The sequence below is a fragment of the Hyla sarda genome, chromosome 8, assembly GCF_029499605.1.
Source record: "Hyla sarda isolate aHylSar1 chromosome 8, aHylSar1.hap1, whole genome shotgun sequence".
NCBI classification, from domain to species: domain Eukaryota; kingdom Metazoa; phylum Chordata; class Amphibia; order Anura; family Hylidae; genus Hyla; species Hyla sarda.
This window is the reverse complement of record NC_079196.1, coordinates 228,360,670-228,388,076: the sequence shown is the minus strand read 5'-3', so window position 1 is coordinate 228,388,076 and position 27,407 is coordinate 228,360,670. Positions and strand designations below refer to the sequence as shown.

Below are 27,407 nucleotides of genomic sequence, written 5' to 3'. Positions count from 1 at the left end.
GCTGTGTGGTTAAAGGGGTACTCCGCCACTCCCTGCAACACCCGACGTTCATTTAGAATGCTGGGTGCGGGTGGCGGAGGTAGTGACGTCACACCACGCCCCCTCAATGCAAGTCTATGGGAGGGGGCGTGACGCCCCCTCCCATAGACTTGCATTGAGGGGGCGTGGTGTGACGTCATCAGAGGTGGGGCGTGGTGTGACATGGCTGGGTGCTGCACAGAGATTGCAGGGGTCCTAGAGGCAGGAACCCCATGATCAGACATGTTATCCCCTATCCAAAGGATAGGGGATAAGACGTCTAGGGGCGGAGTACCCCTTTAAGGCAAAGTTGAGATATGCAGGTAGTATCAGGAGGTGAATTAAAGTAGTTGACGTTTGTCTTTCCATTGGATCCATGGATTCTTAGTTGGTGGAGGCCGCGTACTCCCTGCAGAGGTGGCCTGTAAGGTGAGGGATACACCCGGCACTCACCGTAAAGCTCACACTTCCATGATCCAGATAGCAGACCTCGGCCTTTACTCCACTGTTGACATTTTTTGTGCAGGATCCAAGAAGATCATCGTCGTATTTGTTATCTTCATCCCAAACTTCAACCTTCAGTAACGGGGCGGAGCTGAGCTCCAAGGTCCCCAGGTCCAACCGTAAGTTCCACGTTGGATTATCGTTGTTCCATATAGTTGAGGTCCCAGAATTGGTTTTACCGTAACTCACTTTCACATAGGCATCAGTCTTAGTTGTGTAGTCACCCCAAAGATTTTCAGCCCTTTCTATAGTCACCACCAATTTAGCGAATCCTTTTTTAGAGGGACAGCAGTTCGAGTTGAGGTGGTCATTTCCTTGGCAGACACAAGAACACTCTGCACCGGGACTCAGCACGGAACCAGATGGACAGGAGCAGTTCTGCCGGAGAGCTTTCTCCATGATATAGTCCCTTAGAGCCTTCTTAAGGTTCTCTCGTTTCGGTTCTTTGACAAGGTTGTGGATAGGCTCCAGGGAATAGGACACAATATCAGGGTCTGTCTTGAGGGTGTCCATCCATTTCTCGAAGGTGGCAGCACTGTCGCTATTTTTTGTGTCAAATGAAAGGAGATCGTAAGTAATTGCCCCCCCAGAGACCTAAAATGAAGGAGAAGAGGAAGTTATTATGTTGTTGTGTAGACGAGTAAGTATTAGGCTACCAACAAAAACAAGATACCCTAATGGGGTACTCCTCTGGAAAACATCTTATCCTCTATCCAAAGGATAGGAGATATGATGCCTGATTGGGGGGGGGGGGGCCTCCGTGATTTCCACGCTAGCAGTGGCGGTGTCCAGAACAAGGAAGCTTGGAGCTTTTGTGTTCATGACATCATGCCACGCCCCCTCCATTCATGTCTATGGGAGGGGGTGTGATGGCTAGTATGTGGCCATCAAGCCTCCTCCCATAGACATGAATGGAGGGGGTTTGGTGGCTGTAGTCACCAGTCATCCGGCACGGAGCAGAGTTCGCTCCATCACCAGATGATTGGGGTACCGCGTGACGGAGATCGCGGGGGTCCCCAGAGGTAGAACCCCCGTTATCAGACAGCTTATCCCCTATCCTTTGGATAGGTGATAATATGTTTTTTTGGTGGAATACCCCTTTAACATTACTTATTATTACTCCTCCCACCCCTGATATGATGGGTTCATTTTTTATGCATCTTGCGATGACTATACAGTTCGATCCATAGATGTCCTACTGCTGGGACTATGATTAATCGTGAGCCATATGTGATCTATATACTGTGCACACAAGACCATTAAAGAAGATCTCAGGGGATATAAAAACGTATCCCCTATCCTGTACAGGGCCCCAGCATTCCTTCTAAATGGAGCGTGCTGACCACCACACAAAGCGATGGCCGAAACGGTCCCTCAATGCATCTCTATGGGAGAGCCAGGGTGCTGCACTCGTGTATCTCTGGCTCTCCCATAAAGCTGAATGGAGGGGGTGGTCAGCCATCGCTTCCTTTAGTGGACAACACGCTTCATTTAGAAGGAGAGTCGGGACCTAGTGGAGTAGGGTTGAGGGGAGTATTCTGGGTAGAAATTAATGAGTAAGTGGATGGTGGGGGAGGGAAGTCTAAAAAAAGGTGAAGCGGTTGCCACTAATTCACTAGGCGTGAAACAGAGAGTAGAATCTGTTAAAGTGACAGAAACATCGTGAACGGTGAGAAATGAAGAATCCAAAGAATTGTCAGATGTCGGTGTATCAGTGTAGGAAATCATGTAGGCAATAATGTTTGTAGGTACCTGTGGATCTCTGAGGATAGTGGGGAAGAAATAGTGTTATTCATAATGGGGGGGGGGAGTAATGGACATACCATATTAATCGCAGGTAAGTCGTTAGTTATCATAGGTGTCTGTTTATTTATATCTAAAGTACTAGAAGAATTAGTCATTTGTTTCGTTTTATTATTCTTAGTATTCATAGGAAAATCATTTTTATTATTATTGGAAGATGATTTATGGTTGTGAAAAGCTGAGTTAGTTATAGTACGATGATGATTGAAATTTTGCGAGTGACTTGATTGGTCCCCATTCATAGGTATAAAGGGGTGCGAGGTTTTTGGTCTCACTGAGCCATCACCCCCTGTATAAGTATAGGTGGTGCAGGAGTATTGATATACATTTGGGTACTCAATCCATTTTTTTGAGGAATATTTTTCGGATGGTGCTTTGGCCATTTATGGATCTGGCCACACAAGTAGTCATTTTTGTCCCGATTGAATTTATGTACTTTTTTTTATTTATGGTATCTATTTCCAATTTATGCAATGTATTTAAAATAGAACTATCAACCTTAAAGGGGTACTCTGGCGCTAAGACATCTTATCCCCTATCCAAAGGATAGGGGATAAGATGCCTGATCGCGGGGGTCCCGCCGCTGGGGACCCCCGTGATCTTGCACACAGCACCCTGTTGCAATCAGTCCCCGGAGCATGTTCGCTCCGGGTCTGATTACTGGCGATCACGGGGCCGGAGCATTGTGACGTCACGGCTCCGCCCCCATGTGCCGTCACGCTCCGCCCCCTCAATGCAAGCCTATGGGAGGGGGGCGTGACAGCTGTCACCCCCCCCCCCCCCTCCCATAGGCTTGAATTGAGGGAGCCGAGCGTGACGGGACACGGGGGCGGAGCCGAGACGTCACAATGACAGCGTCATGCCCCCCTCCCATAGGCTTGCCCTCAATGCAAGCCTATGTGATGGGGTGTGACAGCTGTCAGCTGATGACTGGCGATCAACGGGCCCGGAGCATTGTGACGTCATGCCCCCCCCCCCCCCCCGTGTGACGTCACAATCCGCCCCCTCAATGCAAGCCTATGTGATGGGGTGTGACAGCTGTCAGCTGATGACTGGCGATCAACGGGCCTGGAGCATTGTGACGTCATGCCCCCCCCGTGTGACGTCACGCTCCGCCCCCTCAATGCAAGCCTATAGGAAGGGGTGTGACAGCTGGGGCGGGGCGGGGCGTGACATCACATGGGGGCGGAGCCGTGACGTCACAATGCTCCGGCCCCGTGATCGCCAATAATCAGAACCGGAGTGAACACGCTCTGGGGACTGATGGTAACGGGGTGCTGCATGCAAGATCACGGGGGTCCCCAGCAGCGAGACCTCCGTGATCAGGCATCTTATCCCCTATCCTTTGGATAGGGCATAAGATGTCTTAGCGCCGGAGTACCCCTTTAAGATAATCTGAATACTTAGAAAATATTAGTAACACATTGCGTATCTCACAAGCTTCTGGTTTCAATTCACACTCAGCAGCTCGTCTTATGATAATTAGACGTTCTATTAAACCACGTGAGCACATCTCTGTATACTCATCCCACTCTATAGTAAACACTGAGTCATCTGGAAAAGGTTATTCACACGGTAATCCTAAACCGCGAGGTGCGAATTTGTCTGATAATTCCCGCAGTAGAAACAGAACATCAATACTGTGTTACAATTACATTTTACAATAGCCTTAATATTTATAGAACAAATCCAACAGAGATTTATGGTCCCCCTCACATATAGAGAGAAGTTGCTCACTATCAGGTGTGGTAATAAGTTGGCACAAAGAACCAATTACAGTGACCCCTGACCTACGATGGCCTCAACATACCATATATATACAGTGACCCCTGACCTACGATGGCCTCAACATACCATATATATACAGTGACCCCTGACCTACAATGGCCTCGACATACCATATATATACAGTGACCCCTGACCTACGATGGCCTCGACATACCATATATACAGTGACCCCCTGACCTACGATGGCCCCGACATACGATAATTTCAACATACGATGGCTTCTCAGAAGGCAGCATCAACATACGATGCTTTTGTATGTCGGGGCCATCACATAAACGGCTATCCGGCAGCGCAGACTGCTTCACCTGCCACCGGATAGCCGTTTACGGTGCCCCGTGTGGTCCGGTGAGTGTCCCTCACCTGTCCCCGTTGCTCCGGAGCATCCTCTTCAGGCTCCACTGCATGGCCGTTGCTCTCCTTCATCGTCATCACGTCGCCGCATACGCCGTCCTGTCAGCCAATAGGAATGGCATGCGCAGTGACGTGATGACGGCGATGGAGAGCGACGATCCAGGGCAGCGGTGATGGTCCGGAGCAGCGAGGACACCCCAGGGACGTGATGGCAGTGACGATCCAGGGCAGCGGTGATGGTCCGGAGCAGTGAGGACACCCCAGGGACATGATGACAGCAACGATCCAGGGCAGCGGTGATGGTACGGAGCAGCGGGGACACCCCAGGGACATGATGACAGCGACGATCCAGGGCAGCGGTGATGGTCCGGAGCAGCGGGGACACCCCAGGGACATGATGACAGTGACGATCCAGGGCAGCGGTGATGGTCCGGAGCAGCGGGGACACCCCAGGGACATGATGACAGCGACGATCCAGGGCAGTGTTTACGGTCCGGAGCAGCGGGGACACGTGAGTTTAACTTTTATATTACTATTGCACAGATCCCTCAACATACGATGGATTGAAGTAACGATGGTTCATTTGGAACAAATTACCATCGTATGTTGAGGGATCATTGTAGTTGATTAATCAGAGAGTCACAAACAAAGTCTCGGTTGTTTAACTATTTCATTGTAGCAAATATGAAGGATAAAACTGGGAACATAAAAGAATAAAATTATGAAACCAGCTGAGGAAAGAATCACAATGTACTCGACATTCCTTTGGAATCCAAACCGAAGTACCATCTGTAAAAGCCTAAAACAAGAAACAAAGGCGCTCCACGTGGAGTATCACACGAGATGGGGTGGAAGGGAAATCAAGGGGGGTACAGATGGTCACTTACCAACTCCGGTTGTGTACCGACATTCACAACAATGGACAGCACGTAATGATTATCAAAAGTTCCTGATAGAACGTGAACAGCAGAGCAAAACTTCAGGGGTAACAGGAATTTTCGTGGCGCTGACCGGAACGGATACAATACAGGGGCGGTGACTTGAGATAAGATTCTTTGTTAACCAAGATGCAACGTGTTTCACTGGCAAGTGCAGCTTCCTCAGGCAAAGCAAGTGCAGGCAATGATAAGGTTATATACCACGGGATTAACCCTTGTGTCACAGTATATACAGAAACAGGTAAGTCCGGCACTGGGTGCAAATAGAGGTGTAAGATTCTACCTTGGATCACGGCTATTATAGGTAGAAAACAATGTGGTGCTCAGACGAAATATAGTGCAGGTATATCATAGATAGCGTAGAATAATGCAGTCGGCACTCACCATGTTCTTCAATCTTCGTGTCTTTATTCACATATACATTAACAGGACGGGAGGCGGTGCATGGGGGGGGGGGGGGTACCCCCCCCCCCCCCATGCACCGTTCTCCCGTCCTGTTAATGTATACGTGAGTATATGTTAATAAAGACACGAAGATTGAAGAACATGGTGAGTGCCAACTGCATTATTCTACGCTAACTAGGATTAACCCTTGTGTATCAACAGCAAGACACTTGTAAATGATATGTATATATAAATATAAAAATAAAATACCCATATTCAAGATTGCTTCTTACAGGGGTATTCCAGGATTTTTATTTTTTTTTGACTATGCTACAGCGGCTGTAAAGTTGGTGTAGTCCATAATATAGTGTCTGTACCTGTGTGTGATGGTTTTCTCACAATTCTGTGATTTTCACCCCAATATTTATTTTTATCAGCATACAAAATGACTGTTGTCTCGGATTTTTCCCAGGTTGCAATGCGGCCGAGACCTGACATCACTAGTCAGCTGATGACAGGGAGCCTGTCTGCTTCAATGGGTGGGAGAGAGATCAATCTGCAACTAATGCAACGGATGTAGGCCCCCTGATTGAAAATCACAGGTCTTTTGAATGGATGCAGCTCATTTATGTTTCAATGGGTGGGGTGGCTGATGTGTGGGAGGGAGGAAAATGGAATTATGGGATTTGTAGGCAAAGAAGAAAACTAAAACAGGAAATACCAGTTCACAAACAGCTAGCCACAGCGTTATGGTAATCTCACAACATAGCCATTTAGCCCCAAGACAAGCGCAGATCCTTTCTAAGCATGTCCATTACTGTCTGCCAGGTACGTACTAAGATTCCTTATAGTGGAGAACCCCTTTAATCTTTAGCAGTTTTGTTTAGAAGTTTTTTTTTTTTTTCGTCGCTTTATAGACGATTTATTATTTATTTGGTGTGGCGCTCAAGCACAGGCAGAGGACTTTGTCCGTGAGCGAAATCAAAACTCATGGGGCATTCAATTCACAATGCATTTTTTATCTAACTCCATTCAATTTCTGGAAATTGTTAAATCTGCTACTCTCTTTTTTTTAAAGGGTGGATGTCAAGAGGCGTCCCCTACGGCCAGTACCTGCGCATTCGCCAGAATTGCACTTTAGATTGTGATTTGGATGCGCAGGCTGCTGTCCTGAGGAGTCGCTTCTTGGAAAAGAGATGTCCCAAGTCCATTTTACATGATGCTTATAAAAAAGTAAAAAAAATTATAAACAATCAGAATTAGTCATAGCGAAAAATAATAAATCAAAAACTGGGTTAAAAATGGAACATAACTTTAAATCTAATTTTATAACTAATTTTAATTGTGAGGCGTCAAATATCAGGAAAATTGCCTGTTCTTCTTATTGATCCCATTCTGAAAGATTTTGTACCCTTAACCCCTAATGTTACGTTTAGACGCTCTAAAAACCTTCATAATTTAGTCGCTCCAGGTAGATTTAAAAATGACACTATTTAGTCCAGGTCTTGTTGTGCCCCGTGCGGTAAGAGCCGCTGCCTGTGTTGTACACTTACGAAAAATGAAACCCATGGCTTTACTTCTTTTCAAATGAAAAAAATATTCAAGATTAAAGGCAACGTTACGAAATAATTTTGTCTTGCGATTGCAATTAAAGGGGTACTCCGGATAGGGGATAAGATGCCTGATCGCGGGGGTCCCGCCACTGGGGACCTCCGTGATCTTGCACGCAGCACCCTGTTACAATCAGTCCCCGGAGCGTGTTCGCTCCGGGTCTGATGACTGGCGATCACGGGGCCGGAGCATTGTGACATCACGGCTCCGCCTCCGTGTGACGTCACTCTCCGCCCCCTCAATGCAAGCCTATGGGAGGGGGTGTGACAGCTGTCAGCTGATGACTGGCGATCAAGGGGCCGGAGCATTGTGATGTCATGCCCCCCCCCCTGTGACATCACGTTCCGCCCCCTCAATGCAAGCCTATGGGAGAGGGTGTGACAGCTGGGACGGGGCGTGACATCACATGGGGGCGGAGCCGTGACGTCACAATGCTTCGACCCCGTGATCGCCAGTCATCAGACCCGGAGCAAACATGTACCGGGGACTGGTTGTAAGGGGATAAGATGTCTTAGAGCCGGAGTACCCCTTTAACAATACGTGGGCCGCACTGTTCAGTCACTGTCCCGTATTAATAAACACAGGTGGAATATGAAACATGGTTCTTTGCTCCATAGTGTATCGAGACATTTCACTACTGCACAACAGGGTTCACTAGAATCATTGAACCTAAAAATCATTGAGTTTATTCCTAGTGATTCACCCAATAGATATCAGCAATTAATAAATAGAAAATCCTTTTGGATTCACAAACTGGACACCTTAGCGCCTTCGGGGTTGAATGAAACAATAGAAAATACTCGGGAATTTATCCAAATAGTATTGTATTAATATAATTTTAATATAATTCATTTGTTATATATAACTGTTTTTCTTTTTTTTTAGATACATTTTTTTTTTGTATACCCTATTTTATATTATATAGTATTTACTATGTCCTGTATCTTATTTATGTAGGAGATTTGATATTGTATACATGGAAACATTTTATTAGTGTATAATGGCGGATGCTGAAGTGTGTACAGGTACCAGCGTTTATTGGCTTTGTCCTGTTCACCTGCAGCGTTTGATCATCTTCATTCATAGCCTTTATATTTTGCCTGTTTTTTGTTACAACAGTATACAGTGGTCCCTCAACATATGATATTAATTGGTTCCAGGAGAACCATCATATGTTGAAACCATCATATGTCGAGTACATATGTCTATGTAAAAATGGTAATTGGTTCTGGGGCCTCGGAACCATTGTATGTTGAATACATCTCTCTATGGGAAACTGCTTATTGGTTCTGGGATGACCATTGTATGTGGAGTGTATGGGGAGTGTTTAACAAACCAGGGTGCCTCCAGCTGTGGCACAACTACAACTCCCAGCATGCATGTACAGCCATTGACTGTCTGGGCATGCTGGGAGTTATAGTTTTGCAACAGCTGGAGGCACACTGATAGGGAAACATTGATGTATGGGGTGTATAGTGTGTCTATGTATTGTATGTGATGTGTGACATCGTATACAGTACTGTACAGTTCTTTAAATACCTTCAGGGGGGGACAGAATGTCCTTCATTACCATCCTGCCGACTACAGCTCTATAGGAAAGGAAGGGGAGGGCAGCCAGCAGCTCATTGGATGCCTGCAGCAAGATGCTGCAGGCTATTGGCTATGGCTGCACTGGGGGGCGGGGCTTACACGGAGCTCACAGTGGAAGCCTGTATGAGTTAGCAGGACAGCATGTGAGTAACAGGAGGCAGAACGGGGCACACGGGGACATTATACAACTATCTGTCAGATGCTGAAGTTGTCAGCGCTGTCAGATAGCTGTTTGTACGATGGCCCCGACACACAGCAGCATCATATGTCGAGGCTGCCTTCAACATACGATGGGCTCTGAGAGGCCATCATATGTTGAAATGATCATATATCGGGGCCATCATAAGTCAAGGGGTCACTGTATTGGTTATAATTAGTAATCCAAGAAGAGATGTACAGCACAAGCCGGACACTCCAATAGCAAAGGAAAGTGACTTTTATTGGTAGTTACCTATTGGAGTCTCCAGCTTGTGCTGTACATCTCTTCTTGGATTGTTGTGACTTTGGATTGGCCCTCCGGATAGGTACGGACACAGCCGAGTGGTCCAGTGCTGTCTCTCGGGACTTTTCTGCCGGTTATGATTAGTATATATAATGTTAATGAACAGAAGAAAGTCCAGCGTGGTAAGTTCAAGCAATGCACAAGGATTTATTCAGCAATTAGCCAACATAGACGACAGGTGACGCGTTTCGGCCGCAGTGTGCGGCCGAAACGCGTCACCTGTCGGCTATGTTGGCTAATTGCTGAATAAATCCTTGTGCATTCCTTGAACTTACCACGCTGGGCTTTCTTCTGTTCATTGCTATTTTCCGGGACTGAGGTCCGGTCCCGTCCATGTCGTGGTGAGGGCGAGAGGGTGAGCTGTGTCCACTACACCGAGCCTATATATTATGTTATATTTATTTTTACTTTGAGAAGCAATCTTGAATATGGGTATTTTATTTTGATATTTATCTATACATATCATTTACAAGTGTCTTTCTGTTGATACACAAGGGTTAATCCCGTGGTATATAACCATGGCATTGCCTGTACTTGCTACACCTGAGGAAGCTGCACTTGCGCAGTGAAACGCGTTGCATCTTGGTTAATAAAGAATCTTATCTCAAGTCACCGTCCCTGTATTAGATCCGTTCCGGTCAGCGCCACCCAAATTCCTGTTACTGAAGTTTTGCTCTGCTGTAGAAGTGTAGAGGACAGAAATACTGGTAAATGATGGTGTCCGTTATCTACTGGATCAAATCTATTAGGTATCAACAGACATTGGGCCTGTTGGGTTCACGAGTCCTAAGAGCCTCCTAGCCTATCTATGGTAACTTGTTATGGTTCGGTATTTACACCCCTGGTTGTTTCTTCCCCGAAGCCTCTCAGCCACTCACCTTCCAGATCCTTTCATTATATGTCTGGTGGAAGCTTTCTCCGTGGTTGGACTTACTGCTTAGCTCCTTGCAGGCACTGGTTTTGGCATTAACTTCTACTTTTCCGGTGATGGCAGCTGAAGCCTCCATGCTCAGACAATCCTTCAGCTCATCTAAGGACAACCCATCCACCGTGGCGTGGCACGTCCGCACTGCAGTCACCTGTTGAGCTTCACCACCCACGTTGGCTTGGCTGATATAATGGGTTCCATAAGTGGTTATGAGGTGTCTGTATTTCTCTTGGGTTGTTGTGTCATACGTAGCCGGCAGGGACTTTAAGTTTTTGGAAAAATGACGGCTCAGTGGTGGCATATGTGACTGTGATAGTCGGAGCCTGGAAGACAATAAATATTAATGATTGGAGACTGGATTCCCAAACATTTCATATCATCTATTTGTTTATATCTATTTGTTTATATCTATTTGTCTATATCTATCTATTTGTTTACATCTATTTGTTTATATCTGTTTGTCTATATCTATCTTTTTGTTTACATCTATTTGTATATATATATATATATATATATATATATATATTTGTTTACATCTATTTGTTTACATCTATCTTTTAATATCTATTTGTCTATATCTATCTATTTGTTTACATCTATTTGTATATATATATATATATATATATATATATATATATATTTGTTTACATCTATTTGTTTTTATCTTTCTATTTGTTTATATCTATTTGTCTATATCTATCTGTTTACATCTATTTGTCTATATCTATCTATTTGTTCACATCTATTTGTATATATATATTATTATTTTTTTGTTTACATCTATTTGTTTACATCTCTTTGTTTATATCTATTTGTCTATATCTATCTATTTGTTTACATCTATTTGTACATATATATATATATATATATATATATATTTGTTTACATCTATTTGTTTATATCTTTCTATTTGTTTATATCTATTTGTCTATATCTATCTATTTGTTTACATCTATTTGTCTATATCTATCTATTTGTTTATATCTATTTGTCTATATCTATTTGTCTATATCTATCTGTTTATATCTATTTGTCTATATCTATCTATTTGTTTATATCTATTTGTTTATATCTGTCTATATCTATCTATTTGTTTACATCTATTTGTCTATATCTATCTATTTGTTTATATCTATTTGTCTATATCTATTTGTCTATATCTATCTATTTGTTTATATCTATTTGTCTATATCTATCTATTTGTTTATAGATGCAAATAAAAAAATGTTGCAATATCTTGTAATAACCTTTTTTATTGGACTAACAGAATTTCGCAGAGAAGCTTTCAGGATTCCTCCCTTTATCAAGTCCAAAGCAAATCTACAAAATTCTGTTAGTCCAATAAAAAAAGGTTATTACAAGATACTGCAACATTTTTTTATTTGCATCTATATCACTGGACTAATATGGCTACTCAAATTTACTATATTTGTCTATATCTATCTATTTGTTTATATCTATTTGTTTACATCTATTTGTTTATATATACTTGTTGACATCTATTTGTTTATATCTATTTGTCTATATCTATTTGTTTATATCTATTTGTTTACATCTATTTGTTTATATCTATTTGTCTATATCTATTTGCATACATCTTTTTGCTTATATCTGTCTTTGTATGTATTTGTTTACATATATTTGTTTACATCCTTTTTTGTTTATATCTGCCTATATATGTATTTGTTTACTTTTGTTTATATCTATTTGTCTATATTGGTATTTGTTTACATTTGTTTATACCTATTTGTTTACATCCATTTGTCTATATCTATTTGTTTATATCTATCCATTTGTTTACATCTATTTCTTCTTGTTTTTTTTTCTTTCTTTTTAGTACGTCATTGTATAAAAGTCAATTTAACAATAAAAGATCAAGATATGTAAACATCACATACAAAATTTACACCCCAAGCACCCATTCCACCCAGACCATGGAGAGGGAGATAAGAAAAATAGAAAAGAAACCAAAACCAACCTCCTATTCATTATTCATTTCCACTTTTTCCATATTTTATTATAGATATTTAACCCCTTAAGGACCGGGGGTTTTTCCGTTTTTGCATTTTCGTTTTTTGCTCCTTGCCTTTAAAAAATCATAACTCTTTCAATTTTGCACCTAAAAATCCATATGATGGCTTATTTTTTGCACCACCAATTCTACTTTGTAATGACGTCAGTCATTGTGCCCAAAAATCTACGGTGAAACGGGAAAAAAAATCATTGTGAGACAAAATTGAAAAAAAAAACGCCATTTTGTAACTTTTGGGGGCTTCCGTTTCTACGTAGTACATTTTTCGGTAAAAATGACACCTTATCTTTATTCTGTAGGTCCATACGATTAAAATGATACCCTACTTATACAGGTTTGAATTTGTCGCACTTCTGGAAAAAATCATAACTTCATGCAGAAAAATTTATACGTTTAAAATTGTCATCTTCTGACCCCTATAACTTTTTTATTTTTCCGTGTATGGGGCGGTATGAGGGCTCATTTTTTGCGCCGTGATCTGAAGTTTTTAACGGTATCATTTTTGCATTGATAGGACTTTTTATTCATTTTTTCATGATATAGAAAGTGACCAAAAATGCACTATTTTGGACTTTGGAATTTTTTTGCGCGCACGCCATTGACCGTGCGGTTTAATTAACGATATATTTTTATAATTCGGACATTTCCGCACGCGGCGATACCATTTATGTTTATTTTTATTTTTATTTACACTGTGTTTTTTCTTTTATGGGAAAAGGGGGGTGATTCAAACTTTTAATAGGGAAGGGGTTAAATGATGTTTATTCACTTTTTTTTTGCACTTTTTTTTTGCAGTGTTATAGGTCCCATAGGGACCTATAACACTGCACACACTGATCTTTTACATTGATCACTGGTTTCTCATAAGAAACCAGTGATCGATGATTCTGCCGCATGACTGCTCATGCCTGGATCTCAGGCACTGAGCAGTCATTCGGCGATCGGACAGCGAGGAGGCAGGTAGGGGCCCTCCCGCTGTCCTGTCAGCTGTTCGGGATGCCGCGATTTCACCGCGGCTATCCCGAACAGCCCACTGAGCTAGCCGGCATGCTTTCGGTTTCACTTTAGACGCGGCGTTCAACTTTGAACGCCGCGTCTAAAGGGTTAATAGCGCGCGGCACAGCGATAAATGCCGCGCGCTATTAGCCACGGGTCCCGGCCGTTGTTAGAGGCCGGGCCCGAACCGCTATGACGCGGGGCCACGCCGTGGCCCCGCGTTATAGATCGGGAGTGGACACATGACGTTCCAGTACGTCATGTGTCCTTAAGGGGTTAAAGCTTTTGCTCTATTATTTGCTCTCTGAGCCTGAAGCAGTTCATAAGACTTAAAGGGGTATTCCAGGAATACTGAAAGTATTAAGTACTGAAAGTATGAAAATTTTTTAATAGAAGAAATTTACAAATCTGTTTAACTTTCTGGAGCCAGTTGATATATAAAAAAAAAGTTTTTTCCTGGAATACCCCTTTAATCTCATCATTCAATTTACGCCAAGCCTCAAGGGCTGGAATTTTATCCGACATCCATATATCTATTTGCTTACATCTATTTGTCTATATCTATCTATTTGTTTATATCTATTTGTCTATATCTATTTGTCTATATCTATTTGTTTATATCTATTTGTTTATATATGTATTTGTTTACATCTGTTTATATCCATCTATTTGTCTATATCTATTTATTTGTTTATATCTATTTGTTTATATCTATCTATTTGTTTATATCTATTTGCCTATATATGTATTTGTTTACATCTGTTTATATCCATCTATTTGTTTACATCTATTTGTTTACATCTATTTGTCTATATCTATTTGTTTACATCTATTTGTTTACATCTATTTGTCTATATCTATTTGTTTACATCTATTCGTTTATATCTATTTGTCTATATCTATTTGTCTATATATATATTTGTTTACATCTGTTTATATCTATCTATTTGTTTACATCTATTTGTTTATATCTATTTGTTTACATCTATTTGTCTATATCTATCTATTTGTTTATATCGATTTGTCTATATATGTATTTGTTTACATCTGTTTATATCCATCTATTTGTTTACATCTATTTGTTTATATCTATTTGTTTACATCTATTTGTTTACATCTATTTGTCTATATCTATTTGTTTACATTTATTTGTTTACATCTATTTGTCTATATCTATCTAGTTGTTTATATCGATTTGTCTATATATAAAATAGAAAAAAGCAGCCCATCCAACTCCAAAAAGAAACCAATCAATAGGTGCTCGCCATCATCTGAACCCCGGTCAAAAGTTCAAAGCTTCATTATCCAAAGAAAGGATCGCAGCACGGAGTAGTAAGGCAAATTCGGGTGAAGTTTTATTCCATCCTCAGCACAAAAAACAAGGTGCAATGTTTCATTGATCTCACATCATCGTTCTCAAGCTTGACAAAGACCATGTGAGATCAATGAAACATTGCACCTTGTTTTTTGTGCTAAGGATGGAATAAAACTTCACCCGAATTTGCCTTACTACTGGGTGCTGCGATCCTTTCTTTGGATATTTGTCTATATATGTATTTGTTTACATCTGTTTATATCTATCTATTTGTTTATATCTATTTGGTTACATCTATTTGTATATATCTGTCAATTTTTATATCCATTTGTTTACATCTATATGTATATATCTGTCTGTTTTTATATCCATTTGTTCACATCTATATATATATATATATATATATATATATATATAGTTGATTACATCTAGTTGTTTACATTTATTTGTCTATATAGGACAATGTAAAATATCCAGCAGCACTCCAATTCTAGTGAAGAAAGGTGAAGTCTATTTCCTCATGCCTTGCATCGCCTCTTATATAGACTTCACCTTTCTTCACTTGAGTTGGAGTGCTGCTGGATATTTTACATTGTCCTACCTACTACTGCCGCCTGTGACCTGGGCTGCGATTGGTTCCGCTTGCACCCACATTATCACTGGACATCAGCTGGTAGTGCTGCTCCTATTCGCTTCTACGTATTTGTCTATATTGTTTACATCTATTTGTCTATATCTATCTATTTGTTAAGATCTATTTGTTTACATCTATTTGCCTATATCTATCTATTTGTTAAGATCTATTTGTTTACATCTATTTGTTATTGCACTCTATATCCTATGTGACTTACTATCCTAGATATAGGTGTATAATGTTACAGTCCTGTCTAGGATAGCACCACCATACACTATGGCCTCCTCAGACCCTGCACTCAAGGAACCACAAGTGAGTAGATTTTATTACTTTTTTCACTCCATTTTTCAAACTTTCACCTTTTCCCTATATTAATATAAAATATGCAAATATATATATGTGTGTGTGTGTGTGTGACCCCCACTTCTGTCAGAAGGTAAAAGTAGAAAGCAAGGCACAAATGCATAATAAATATGCTGAAGTGAAGCCATTAAAATAATGGTGCAAATTGTGCCAAAATAGAGGCACACAAGCAATGGTAAATCCCCTTCAATGAAACATAAAAACATGGAATGTGTTGGCAGATAAGAACCATTTAGCCCATCTAGTCTGCCCAATCAATAGTCCTTGGCCCTATCTTATATGAAGGATAGCCTTATGCCTATCTCTATCTTATATGAAGGATAGCCTTATACCTATCCCTATCTTATATGAAGGATAGCCTTATACCTATCTCTATCTTATATGAAGGATAGCCTTATACCTATCTCTATCTTATATGAAGGATAGCCTTATACCTATCCATATCTTATATGAAGGATAGCCTTATGTCTATCTCTATCTTATATGAAGGATAACCTTATACCTATCCCTATCTTATATGAAGGATAGCCTTATACCTATCCCTGTCTTGTATGAAGGATAGCTTTATGTCTATCTCGATCTTATATGAAGGATAGCTTTATGTCTATCTCTATCTTATATGAAGGATAGCTTTATGTCTATCTCTATCATATATGAAGGATAGCCTTATGTCTATCCCTATCTTATATGAAGGATAGCCTTATGCCTATATCTATCTTATATGAAGGATAGCCTTATTTCTATTACTATCTTATATGAAGGATAGCCTTATCTCTATCCCTATCTTATATGAAGGATAGCCTTATCTCTATCCCTAACTTATATGAACGATAGCCTTATGCTTATCTCTATCTTATATAAAGGATAGCGTTATGCCTATCCCTATCTTATATGAAGAATAGCCTTATCTCTATCCCTATCTTATATGAAGGATAGCCTTATTTCTATCTCTATCTTATATGAAGGATAGCCTTATGCCTATCCCTATCTTATATGAAGGATAGCCTTATACCTATCTCTATCTTATATGAAAGATAGTCTTATGCCTATCACTATCTTATATGAAGGATAACCTTATGCCTATCCCTATCTTATATAAAGGATAGCCTTATGCCTATCCCTATCTTATATGAAGGATAGCCTTATGTCTATCCCTATCTTATATAAAGGGTAATCTTATGTCTATCCCTATCTTATATGAAGGATAGCCTTATGCCTATCCCTATCTTATCTGAAGGATAGCCTTATGCCTATCCCTATCTTATATGAAGGATAGCCTTATGCCTATCCCTATCTTATATGAAGGATAGCCTGATGCATATCCCTATCTTATATGAAGGATAACCTTAAGCCTATCACTATCTTATATGAAGAATAGCCATACGTCTACCCCAAGCAACACAGATGGCCATAGACATAGATAAGCAAGTACAAAATTGTTGCAGCGATAGGATACACTTTTAAAATTTCCAGCAACTCTGTAGTCTGCTGCTAAAGCGAGCGCTCTACAGAAGTCCCAAGCAAGTCCTTGGGACAATCTCCCACACCAATTTTTCCATAGATTTTTCAACTGCCTAGTGAGGAGCAAAAAGTCTCCAAAACACCAAAGATGCCTGGCGTCTGTTATTCATGTCAGATATTTGGTACAAATTGAATCAGAATTCTGGCATATTTTTTAAAGGGGTACTCTGCCCCTAGACATCTTATCGTCTATCCAAAGGATAGGAGATAAGATGTCTCATTGTGGGGGTCCTGTTGCTGGGATCCCCCACGATCTTCTGCAGCACCCGGCGATCATCTAGAGCGTAGGGTGCAGTGCAGTAGGCTCGTGACATCACGGCCACGCCCCCCTCAATGCAAGTCTATGGGAGGGGGCGTGGCGGCCGTCACGCCCCCTTCAATAGACTTGCATTGAGGGAGCGTGGCCGTGACGTCACAAGCCTTGGCCCTGCATCGCCAGTCATCCTGCACGGAGGGAAGTTCGCTCTGTGCACCAGATATCGGGGGTGCCGTAGCCGAGATTGCGGGGGTCCCACGCTGGATAGGGGATAAGATGTCTAGGGGCGGAGTACCCCTTTAAAACTTAACTTGAGACCCACCCCATTGTGTGTAGGTTTACAAAAAATCAGATTATGTTTTTGGTCCTTGCTGAGCTTACACTGGGGCACCTTACAAATCTATAGATCTAGATAGATCTAGATAGATCTAAGAAGGCATCGTACCCATAGTAGATGCAGTTCAGCTGATGCTTCATGAAGGTGTACCGGTCTCCACTGCTCTTAGTCTGACCAAACTGTGCCAGCTGGGACTGAGATCCGGCCAACACCATCTTGGCATCTCCCGCTTTATGATGGATCTCTAGCCCCGCCTCCCAGTTATTCTCAATACTCGATGCAGACTCTTCGGCCAGTGAACTGGTAGATCGAGAGGTCTCCCCGCTGATCTTCTTGGAACACATTGACTTGGGCATCCAATCCACCACTCCCAATGGAAGCTTCTGCCAGGCTTTCTCCATGTAGGGGTTACTACAGACAGTGCAGGTCTTCTCGCCCGTGATAAATCTCTGTAGATTAAACAGATAGGATCCTTTCTTCTTCATTGTCACAACATCGAGTCCCTCGCCCAGAAGAGTATGACCTGGTACAAAGGGCAGTTTATGGCATTCTTTAACATTTGCTGATCGACAGGCATAGGTCAGAGGAGGAGGATCAGGGGCGGAGGCATAAGAAACAGAAAGGAGAAGAATCAAGATGAAATACATGTTCCAAAAACTGTGGGAAACAGAAAAACAGTAAAAGCTTTGTTACTATAGGTACAGTCCGTGTGGGCATCAGTTGGTCAGAGTATGGAGCTTTTATGTAATTTCCATATTTGTATCATACACACAATATATACTATACTATAAAGTTGCTCACACACACATCCAAATTTTTGGGTTTTGATTCTCATGATTTGCTTAAAATGGTGGCTGCCATCTTGGTGGCGCGATACTTCAGCATTTCGACAGGATTCCCTGCTTCTGTACATAATTCATATTTCTTCCTACATCAATAGCATGGCACATTACTCAAGAGTGGTTACAGGAGCAGGGACTTCTGTCAAAGGCAGAACGAGTCCCTGCTCCTTGATGACCTACACTACAGGGTGTCATGGAAAGTATGCACAGGAGCAGGGACTCCTGTCAAAGCCGGGAAACCCTGCTCCCATATGGGCAGTATAAATGCAAATCGGAATCAAGTCCAATGGGGAATTTGGACCTGAAATTAATTTTGGGAAAATCACTCATCTCTACAGCTCTATTTAGGGCCCCACCTCCCAGCTACTGGGAGTCACATTGCTGCCTCTGGGAGTCAAATTACTGCCTCTGGTAGTCACATTGCTGCCTCTGGGAGTCACATTGCTGCCTCTGGGAGTCCCATTGCTGCCTCTGGGAGTCCCATTGCTGTCTCTGGGAGTCACATTGCTGTCTCTGGGAGTCCCATTGCTGCCTCTGGGAGTCACATTGCTGCCTCTGGGAGTCACATTGCTGCCTCTGGGAGTCACATTGCTGCCTCTTGGAGTCACATTGCTGTCTCTGGGAGTCCCATTGCTGCCTCTGGGAGTCACATTGCTGCCTCTGGGAGTCACATTGCTGCCTCTGGGAGTCACATTGCTGCCACTGGGAGTCACATTGCTGCCACTGGGAGTCACATTGCTGTCTCTGTATACACTGTAGTATGAGAAAGTGCAAGGTTTAAACATTCTGCTCTCTACTGCTAACACTGGGGGATTGTATATGTAAGAATGCATTAGTCACATGACTTTCCTCAGATGGGTTTCTATGTAGAAACTGCTAGAAGGTCTAAGGGAGGAGTCTCCCAAGTCCAACCCTCTCTCCCAAGAGGGCGGGAAAACTGTCTAAGGGTGCATGCACACCACGTTTTTGCAATACAGTTCCCGTATCAGATTTTTGATGAAAAACGGATTCCTCAAAACCGGACTAAACTGTATCAAAACGTGTGTACAAATTGGCATCTGCTTTTTAAGAAAAAAAAACTATACATTTTTAACTTTTCACTTCATTTTGAATAAAGTTTCACTTGTATGATTGAAATTCCAAGAAAAAAACTGTGCAAAGTCAAAAACCGTATGGTGGAAACCGGATGGAACCGTACGCACATACAGTTCTGTACGGTTCCCATTGACTCCCATGTTAAAATAAAAACGTACATGGTTTAATACGGTTTTTCACCCGGACCAAAAAACTTTGTAGTCTACGGTTTTGGGTATGTGTAAAAAAATGGACAAAACTGTATGAGATGCAAAACGGACTAAACTGGATGATGCGTTTGACATACAGTTTACAATGTTAAATCAATGCATACGGTTTTCTATACGGTTCCGCACGGTTTTTACCTTGAAACCGAATACGGGAACTGTATAACAAAAACGTGGTGTGCATGCTCCCTTAGGCTAGTGTACAGATGCACACTAGCACACAGCATAACCTTAGTGTGCTCTCTTGTTTATAGTGCAATCTGTCTTTTTACTGAGCGCTGTATATGTTGTATTTGTATTTTTAATGTAACATTTAATCAAATATTGTTATTTAATCACATATTTTTTTAATCAACTGGTGTTTTGTTCTGGTATCTAAGGTTTTATAAGTTGATTAAGAAGTTAATTCCTATCTAAGAGTCCAAGATGCAACCCCTAAGCACTATGCTGTTTAGAAATAAGGGTTTTGGGCAGCAATGCCTGATGGGACTAATTGTATATGCTTATGTTTCTGTGTTGTTTTTCATAGCTGGTTCCAATATGGACTACAAAGCCCGTGAACAAACGTGGCTAATGAAAATTGATGAGGTGTTCAGTCAGAGGACGGAATTGTTTTTAGATATAGGTGATGGTAGCGTAAGAGAGTCAGTTATTACATCAAAGAACTAAACTGTGGTGGAATAAACAATTTTTAGAGAATTACCTGGCAAAAAAACCTAATACCTAGAGGTCTTAGGGTACAAGTTTCCCATCTTTCCCCATAGAGGATATGGGAATTAAACAAAATTGGGATGATATTCCTTCCACTTGCTCGAGGGGATTTATGGATTTACTCATTAAGATGAACACCACTTCTTTGGGGGAAATTGAAAAAGTTGTTGAAACCCTACAGGGGGAGATAAAGAAAAACCTCTCTGAGGTTAATTCTGAGCAGGAATTAGACTTCCAGAAGTGGGAAAAAGAGATTTATGAGATTAGGTCCAAAAAATTCCAAAGAGATTATCAGGATAGACAGACAGCGCCCAGGTGATAGATTTAGATCAATCTCGAGATCAAGATCTTCTTCAGTAAGCTCTAGAGGCTCGACAGACGAGTATCAGAGAAATAGGGAAAGCCTGGTGAGGGAAGTTACACCTCAACCATCACAACGGTATAACAACGGAGGCCGCAACCAAGAAAAAAGGAAGAAATCTCCTCCACAGACTGGAAGGAAGAAAAAAACTAAAGAGGAAATGGAGGAAATTAACCTTTCCACGCATGTTCTCACTAATGCTCAATATGAGGTGTTGAGAGAGGGATTGAATTTTGCTCCAACTAATAGATTGGATTATTTCACAGCATTGAAGGATCTCCATCTTTTTGTACGAAAGTTATTGCTCAAAAAAGTACATACTAAACCAAACACACCATTTACAACCCCAGAAGAATTGGAGGCAATTGGAGGATCTTTTACGGGAACAGGAACCAGAAGAAAGGGGTAGGTTCCCTACAAACATTTATCCCAGATCAAAGACTTTTCCGCCCTTGTCCATTAGTCCTGCAATTGAGATATTTACTAAATTGGTAACAGAGGATTTCAAGAAAATCCCCTATAAAACATATCATGATAATTGCACTAAACAACAACGGGAGGCAATAGAAGAGCAAAGAGCCATGGATGACGTGGTCTTTAAGCAGGCGGACAAGGGTGGAAATGTTGTGGTCTGGCCCGCGAAATTATATGAATGGGAGGCCTTTCGCCAACTGAGAGATAGGGATACACATGAGAAGTTATCATATAACCCTATGGTTCCGTTTACAGAGGCACTTCAGAAGATCTTGGAAAAGGCCCTTGAACAAGGCACTATAACAAAGAAAGTCTTTGAGGGACTCATGACTCCTCACCCACAGGTACCTACATTTTATATGCTACCCAAAATCCACAAAAATCCCCTCGACCCTCCTGGACATCCTATTGTGTCAGGAATCGACGGACTATGTGATCCGGTATGCAAATTTATAGACTATTATTTAAAACCTCTTGTTGAAATATTACCCTCATTTGTTAGAGACAAGACGGACGTCTTGGGTAGGGTTGATGGGATTTTTGTGGAACCAAATATGATTCTTGTTACAGCAGATGTAGAGGCTCTATATTTGAGCATTTTCCATGAAGATGGGTGGAGGGCTTTGTCTTTATTTTTAGAATCTAGTTATTGGGACCGGGACACCAGCCATCTGATACAGTACCTGTTATTTTTCATTTTGACACACAATTTTTTTACTTTTAGGATATGTTTTTCTTACAAAAGTGCGGTACTGCCATGGGGGCATCCTGCGCCCCATCCTATGCCAACCTCTTCCTGGGATACTGGGAGAGGGAGGTGTTTATTAGGGGTGGGGCACAGGGTGTCGAACATGTGCAGCGCTGGCTCCGTTACATTGATGATGTGCTGTTCATCTCACAGGGGTCGTGGTCCCAATTAGAGACATTTATGGAGGTACTTAATTGCGATGTATTTAATATAACATTGACATATCAACAAAGTACTCAATTGGTTGACTTTCTGGACATCAAGCTGACTAGGGGTCCAGAAGGATACCTATCGACTGATGTCTTCAGGAAGAGTACTTCCACTAATGCACTTTTACATGCAAACACAGCACATCCGGGTTCAACCATTAGAGCAGTCCAGATAGGACAATTTTTGAGAATGCAGAGGATTTGTTCCTCTGATGTACAATTCGAAGCCCAACGTAGAGATTTAAAGAATAGATTCTTGCAAAGGGGGTACAGTGAGAAACAGGTAGAGAAAGCATATAGGAGAGCAAAAGGTACCCCAAGATCTGAATTGTTAAAGAACAAAAAGAAAGGTTCATATCATCATACAGTTGTCAGTGGCAAAAAATGCGGGATGTCCTTCAAAAACATTGGGGAATTTTAAAAACAGATCCCCATATTGCACCTTATGTGACAGAGAGGGCCCTTACGACATCAAGAAGAGGGTAGAATCTTAAGGACACATTAGTACGAAGTCATTATACACCTAAGAATATCAATCCCTTCAGTGCAAGAGGCCCCCGGGTGGGTTGTTACCCGTGTGGAAACTGTAAAGCGCGTACAAATGTAGTTAGAACATCTACTTTTTCAATTGCCAACGGGGACCGAACTTATCAAATCAGACAGTATATCTCTTACAGTACCTGCAATGTCATATTCTATGCCACCTGTGAATGTGGGAAGATTTATGTTGGATTAACATCCAGAGAACTCAGGATTAGAACGAGAGAGCACATTAGAGACATTGCGGCAGCGAAAGATGCACTGGACATCCATTCATTAAAAACCATAGCAAAACACTTTAAACTAGTACATGATGGAGATCCTAGAGGATTCAAAGTAAGAAGGATAGATCGCATCCAATTGGGCATCAGAGGAGGAGATGTGCGGAAAGTGTTAGCAAGGAAAGAAAGCCGCTGGATTGTCACATTAGGGACAATGGCACCAGTTGGCATGAACGAGCAATTGAGCTTTGCGGCCTTCTTCTAAATGCTATGATATGGGGTTTTAACTATGAAGAAACTTTAAGGCAAAGCCAGCTCACCCCTCGTCCGGATATTAAGCACGGAAAAGTGCGGACTTGCACTTAAACACAATGAAAAAATAAAACGGAAATCCAGCTCAAATGCAGATCAAATATGCGCAGCTTTATTTCAACATCACGCCCAAAGCAACAGATACAAGTCGGAAGTGACGCGTTTCGGCCAGGTGCTGGCTAAGGCCAGCACCTGGCCGAAACGCGTCACTTCCGACTTGTACCTGTTGCTTTGGGCGTGATGCTGAAATAAAGCTGCGCATATTTGATCTGCATTTGAGCTGGATTTCCGTTCTATTTTTTCATTGGGGTTTTAACTATGTTTTGTTATTTCACAGAGTCCATGTCTCGTCTTATATTTCACACGTTTTTCATCGCGTGATGTTGAGTTTTCTATGAGGAGATAGTGTGGCGGAGATACTGAGAAGAGATCATCTCATCATCCGAATATTTGGAAGAATTACTATTAACAAATGGGGGGGGAACAATGGACAATATATTATGTTTGAGAAATTTTTATTGGGATGTGCCAGAATTATTGGTTAGCATTAGTATATCCAAATAGAGGGGGGTCAGGTATTTTATCACAAAAAAATAAAAATAAAATAAAATTATTCTTTGCACTTTAAATATATTTAGTATGCTTTATATGAATATATAAAAATATATGTGTATAGAGTATTATGTAATTATCACGTTTTTTTATTATGTTAGTGGATATGTATGGGTGGTAGGTTTCTTGCACTTTATTACTAGAATGGGTAACATTTTTTGATATTTATAACATTGGCACCTTTTAAAGGGGTACTCCACCCCTAGACATCTTATCCCCTATCCAAAGGATAGGGGATAAGATGTCTGATCGCTGCGGTGCCGCTGCTGGGGAGCCCCGGGATCCCTACTGCGGCACTGCGCTATCATTACAGCACAGAGCGAGTACGCTCTGCACGTAATGACGCGCAATACAGGGACCGGAGCATCGTTACGTCACGGCTCCGCCCCTCGTGATGTCACGGCCCGCCGCTTTCAATACACGTCTATGGGAGGGGGCGCGGAGGTCATCATGATCCAGGGCAGCGGTGATGGTCCGGAGCAGTGAGGACACCCTGGGAACGTGATGACAGCGATGATCCAGGGCAGCGGTGACAGTCCGGAGCGGCGGGGACATGTGAGTGTAACTTTCTATATTATTATTGTACGGATCCCTCAACATACGATGGATTCAAGTAACGATGGTTCATTTGGAATGAATTACCATCGTATGTTGAGGGACCGCTGTACTTTATAACAGGTCCTCTTGGAGTCCTCCAGTGCCACCGGCTGTTTTCTCAGATGTGTGGAGGGGAGGATCCCCTTTATTTGCTGAACATTTCCTTGTGTCCCGCACCAAGTCGGTGGTAAAAGTCTAGTTGTCTAATGAAGACAAGAATGTAGCTCTACAAGCTAAGAGAGATATACAGTCTAAAAAAAACATATCCCTTATACACAGGATAGGGGATAAGTGTAAGATTGCGGGGGGTCCGACCAGCGGTCGGACCCCCCGCAATCTGACACTTATCCCCTATTCTTCTGATCATTTTTTTTTTTTTTTACACTGTACTTCTCCTTTAACAGTAAGGAGATCAGCAGCACTCAATGCCAGGCAGCAGCTAGAAAGGCAAATACCATTACAAGGATAGAATAAACTGTCACTAATAAAAAACTTGGGAAAAATATTTTAAAAAAATATGTCATTTTTGCAACCTAACGACAAGGCGTTTAAGTAAATGATCTAGGTTATATGAGCCGAAATAGACAGAGAGGACGACGATGGAGGAAATGACTGTTCTCTACCACAGCTATTGTTCATGGTGACTTTAGGTGTGAAGAATCGTCATCTTGTTCAGGCGTCTTAGAAAAACCTGACACCAGTTTTGGGTTTTCGGATGGAAACAATTCTGTCATTTACTGTTATAACATCGAGCAACCACAGACGGCCGCACCTCTGGCTACACGAGCGCATGCCTGCGGGCATCATCTCTAATGTCTTTTACAGTCTTATAATTATTATTTACTTAAAGGGGTATTCCAGGAAAAAACTTATATATATATATCAACTGGCTCCAGAAAGTTAAACAGATTTGTAAATTACTTCTATTAAAAAATCTTAATCCTTTCAGTACTTATGAGCTTCTGAAGTTAATGTTGTTCTTTTCTGTCTAAATCCTCTCTGATGACACCTGTCTCAGGAACCGCCCAGTTTAGAAGAGGCTTGCTATGGGGATTTGCTTCTAAACTGGGCGGTTCCCGAGACAGGTGTCATCAGAGAGGATTTAGACAGAAAAGAACAACCGTAACTTCAGAAGCTCATAAGTACTGAAAGGATTGAGATTTTTTAATAGAAGTAATTTACAAATCTGTTTAACTTTCTGGACCAGTTGATTATATATATATAAAAAAAAAAAAAAAAAGCTTTTTCCTGGAATACCCCTTTAACATTTAGCAATTGTGAATTTTTTTATTTTTTTATTTTTTTACTATATTTTGTTTTATTATTGAGTTATGATGTCAGTAATATGTAGTGTTGGGTGCGAATATTCGCATTTCAAATTTTTATTGTGAATACCGCAAATTCGCGAATATTGTGAATATATTCGCTATATATTCAAAATAACGAATATACGCTTTTTTCCACATATGTGAATATTGGCATATTCCTTCTTTTCATTTGTGCGCCAATTAGAATGATGCAAATACACTTGTCAGAGGTTATCAGCAACATCCCTAGAAACCAATAATAAAGTCCCCCCCCCCCCTCACTGTTTTCTTCCTCGAATACGCGAATATAACGAATACGCAAAATTTGCGAATATACGACGAATATTCGTCTGTATATTCGCGAAATATCACGAATTCGAATATGGGCAATGCCGCTCATCACTAGTAATATGCCGTAAGCTTCTGAACTCCCCTGCAGGGGGCAGCAGGCAGAACTTTACCATGTAGCAGTCAATGCAGGAGATTCGGAGCTCTGTATCGGAAAAGAGGAACTCCGGCCACCACATCAGAGAAGTGATGAGATAAATCGGCACCGAAGTTTGGTGGCTGCTGTGATTTTAGAATATGCAAACGTTGAATATACGAACCCCCCTCCCCCACCATCACCATTACATGTGTATCCTGCATCCAATCTATATACAGTCAATATCTACATGTAAATGAAATGTAAGGCAGTAAATCCGATATGGGGAGAAGCCTTACCTCGTGTAGATTCTGGACGGCAGCGCATATGTTGTCTGTGAAGAGTATAGGATGGAACAGGATGTGGTCAGGAGCTGTTCTGCGCTATAAGTGCTGCGTGCGGGGGGGGGGGGGGGCTCTACACAGGTAGTGGTGAGCGGAGAAGATACTGGCTGATGCTATGGAACATATAAAGGGTTAAAGGGGTACTCCCGAGGAAAACTTTTTTTTTTTAAACCAACTGGTGCCAGAAAGTTAAACAGATTTGTAAATTACTTCTATTAACCCCTTAAGGACCAGGCCATTTTATACCTTAAGGACCGGAGCGTTTTTTGCAATTCTGACCACTGTCACTTTAAACATTAATAACTCTGATGCTTTTAGTTATCATTCTGATTCCGAGATTGTTTTTTCGTGACATATTCTACTTTAACTTAGTGGTAAAATTTTATGGTAACTTGCATCCTTTCTTGGTGAAAAATTCCAAAATTTGATGAAAAAAATGAAAATTTTGCATTTTTCTAACTTTGAAGCTCTCTGCTTGTAAGGAAAATGGATATTCAAAATAAAACATTTTTGGGTTCACATATACAATATGT

The 27,407-nt window shown here is 41.4% G+C and overlaps 1 protein-coding gene across 1 annotated transcript; it reads right to left on the bottom strand.

The window, feature by feature from the left end:
- Window positions 1-221: 221 nt before the first annotated feature.
- Window positions 222-26,868, bottom strand: LOC130283990 (perforin-1-like). The gene is made up of 4 exons (XM_056533853.1): window positions 26,830-26,868; window positions 17,980-18,528; window positions 10,368-10,740; window positions 222-1,116 (listed from the first exon to the last, which is right to left on the bottom strand). The coding sequence occupies exons 2-4, from the start codon at window positions 18,516-18,518 to the stop codon at window positions 403-405; spliced, it is 1,626 nt and encodes a 541-aa protein (XP_056389828.1). The 5' UTR covers window positions 18,519-18,528; window positions 26,830-26,868; the 3' UTR covers window positions 222-402.
- Between the last annotated feature and the right edge of the window lie 539 nt (window positions 26,869-27,407).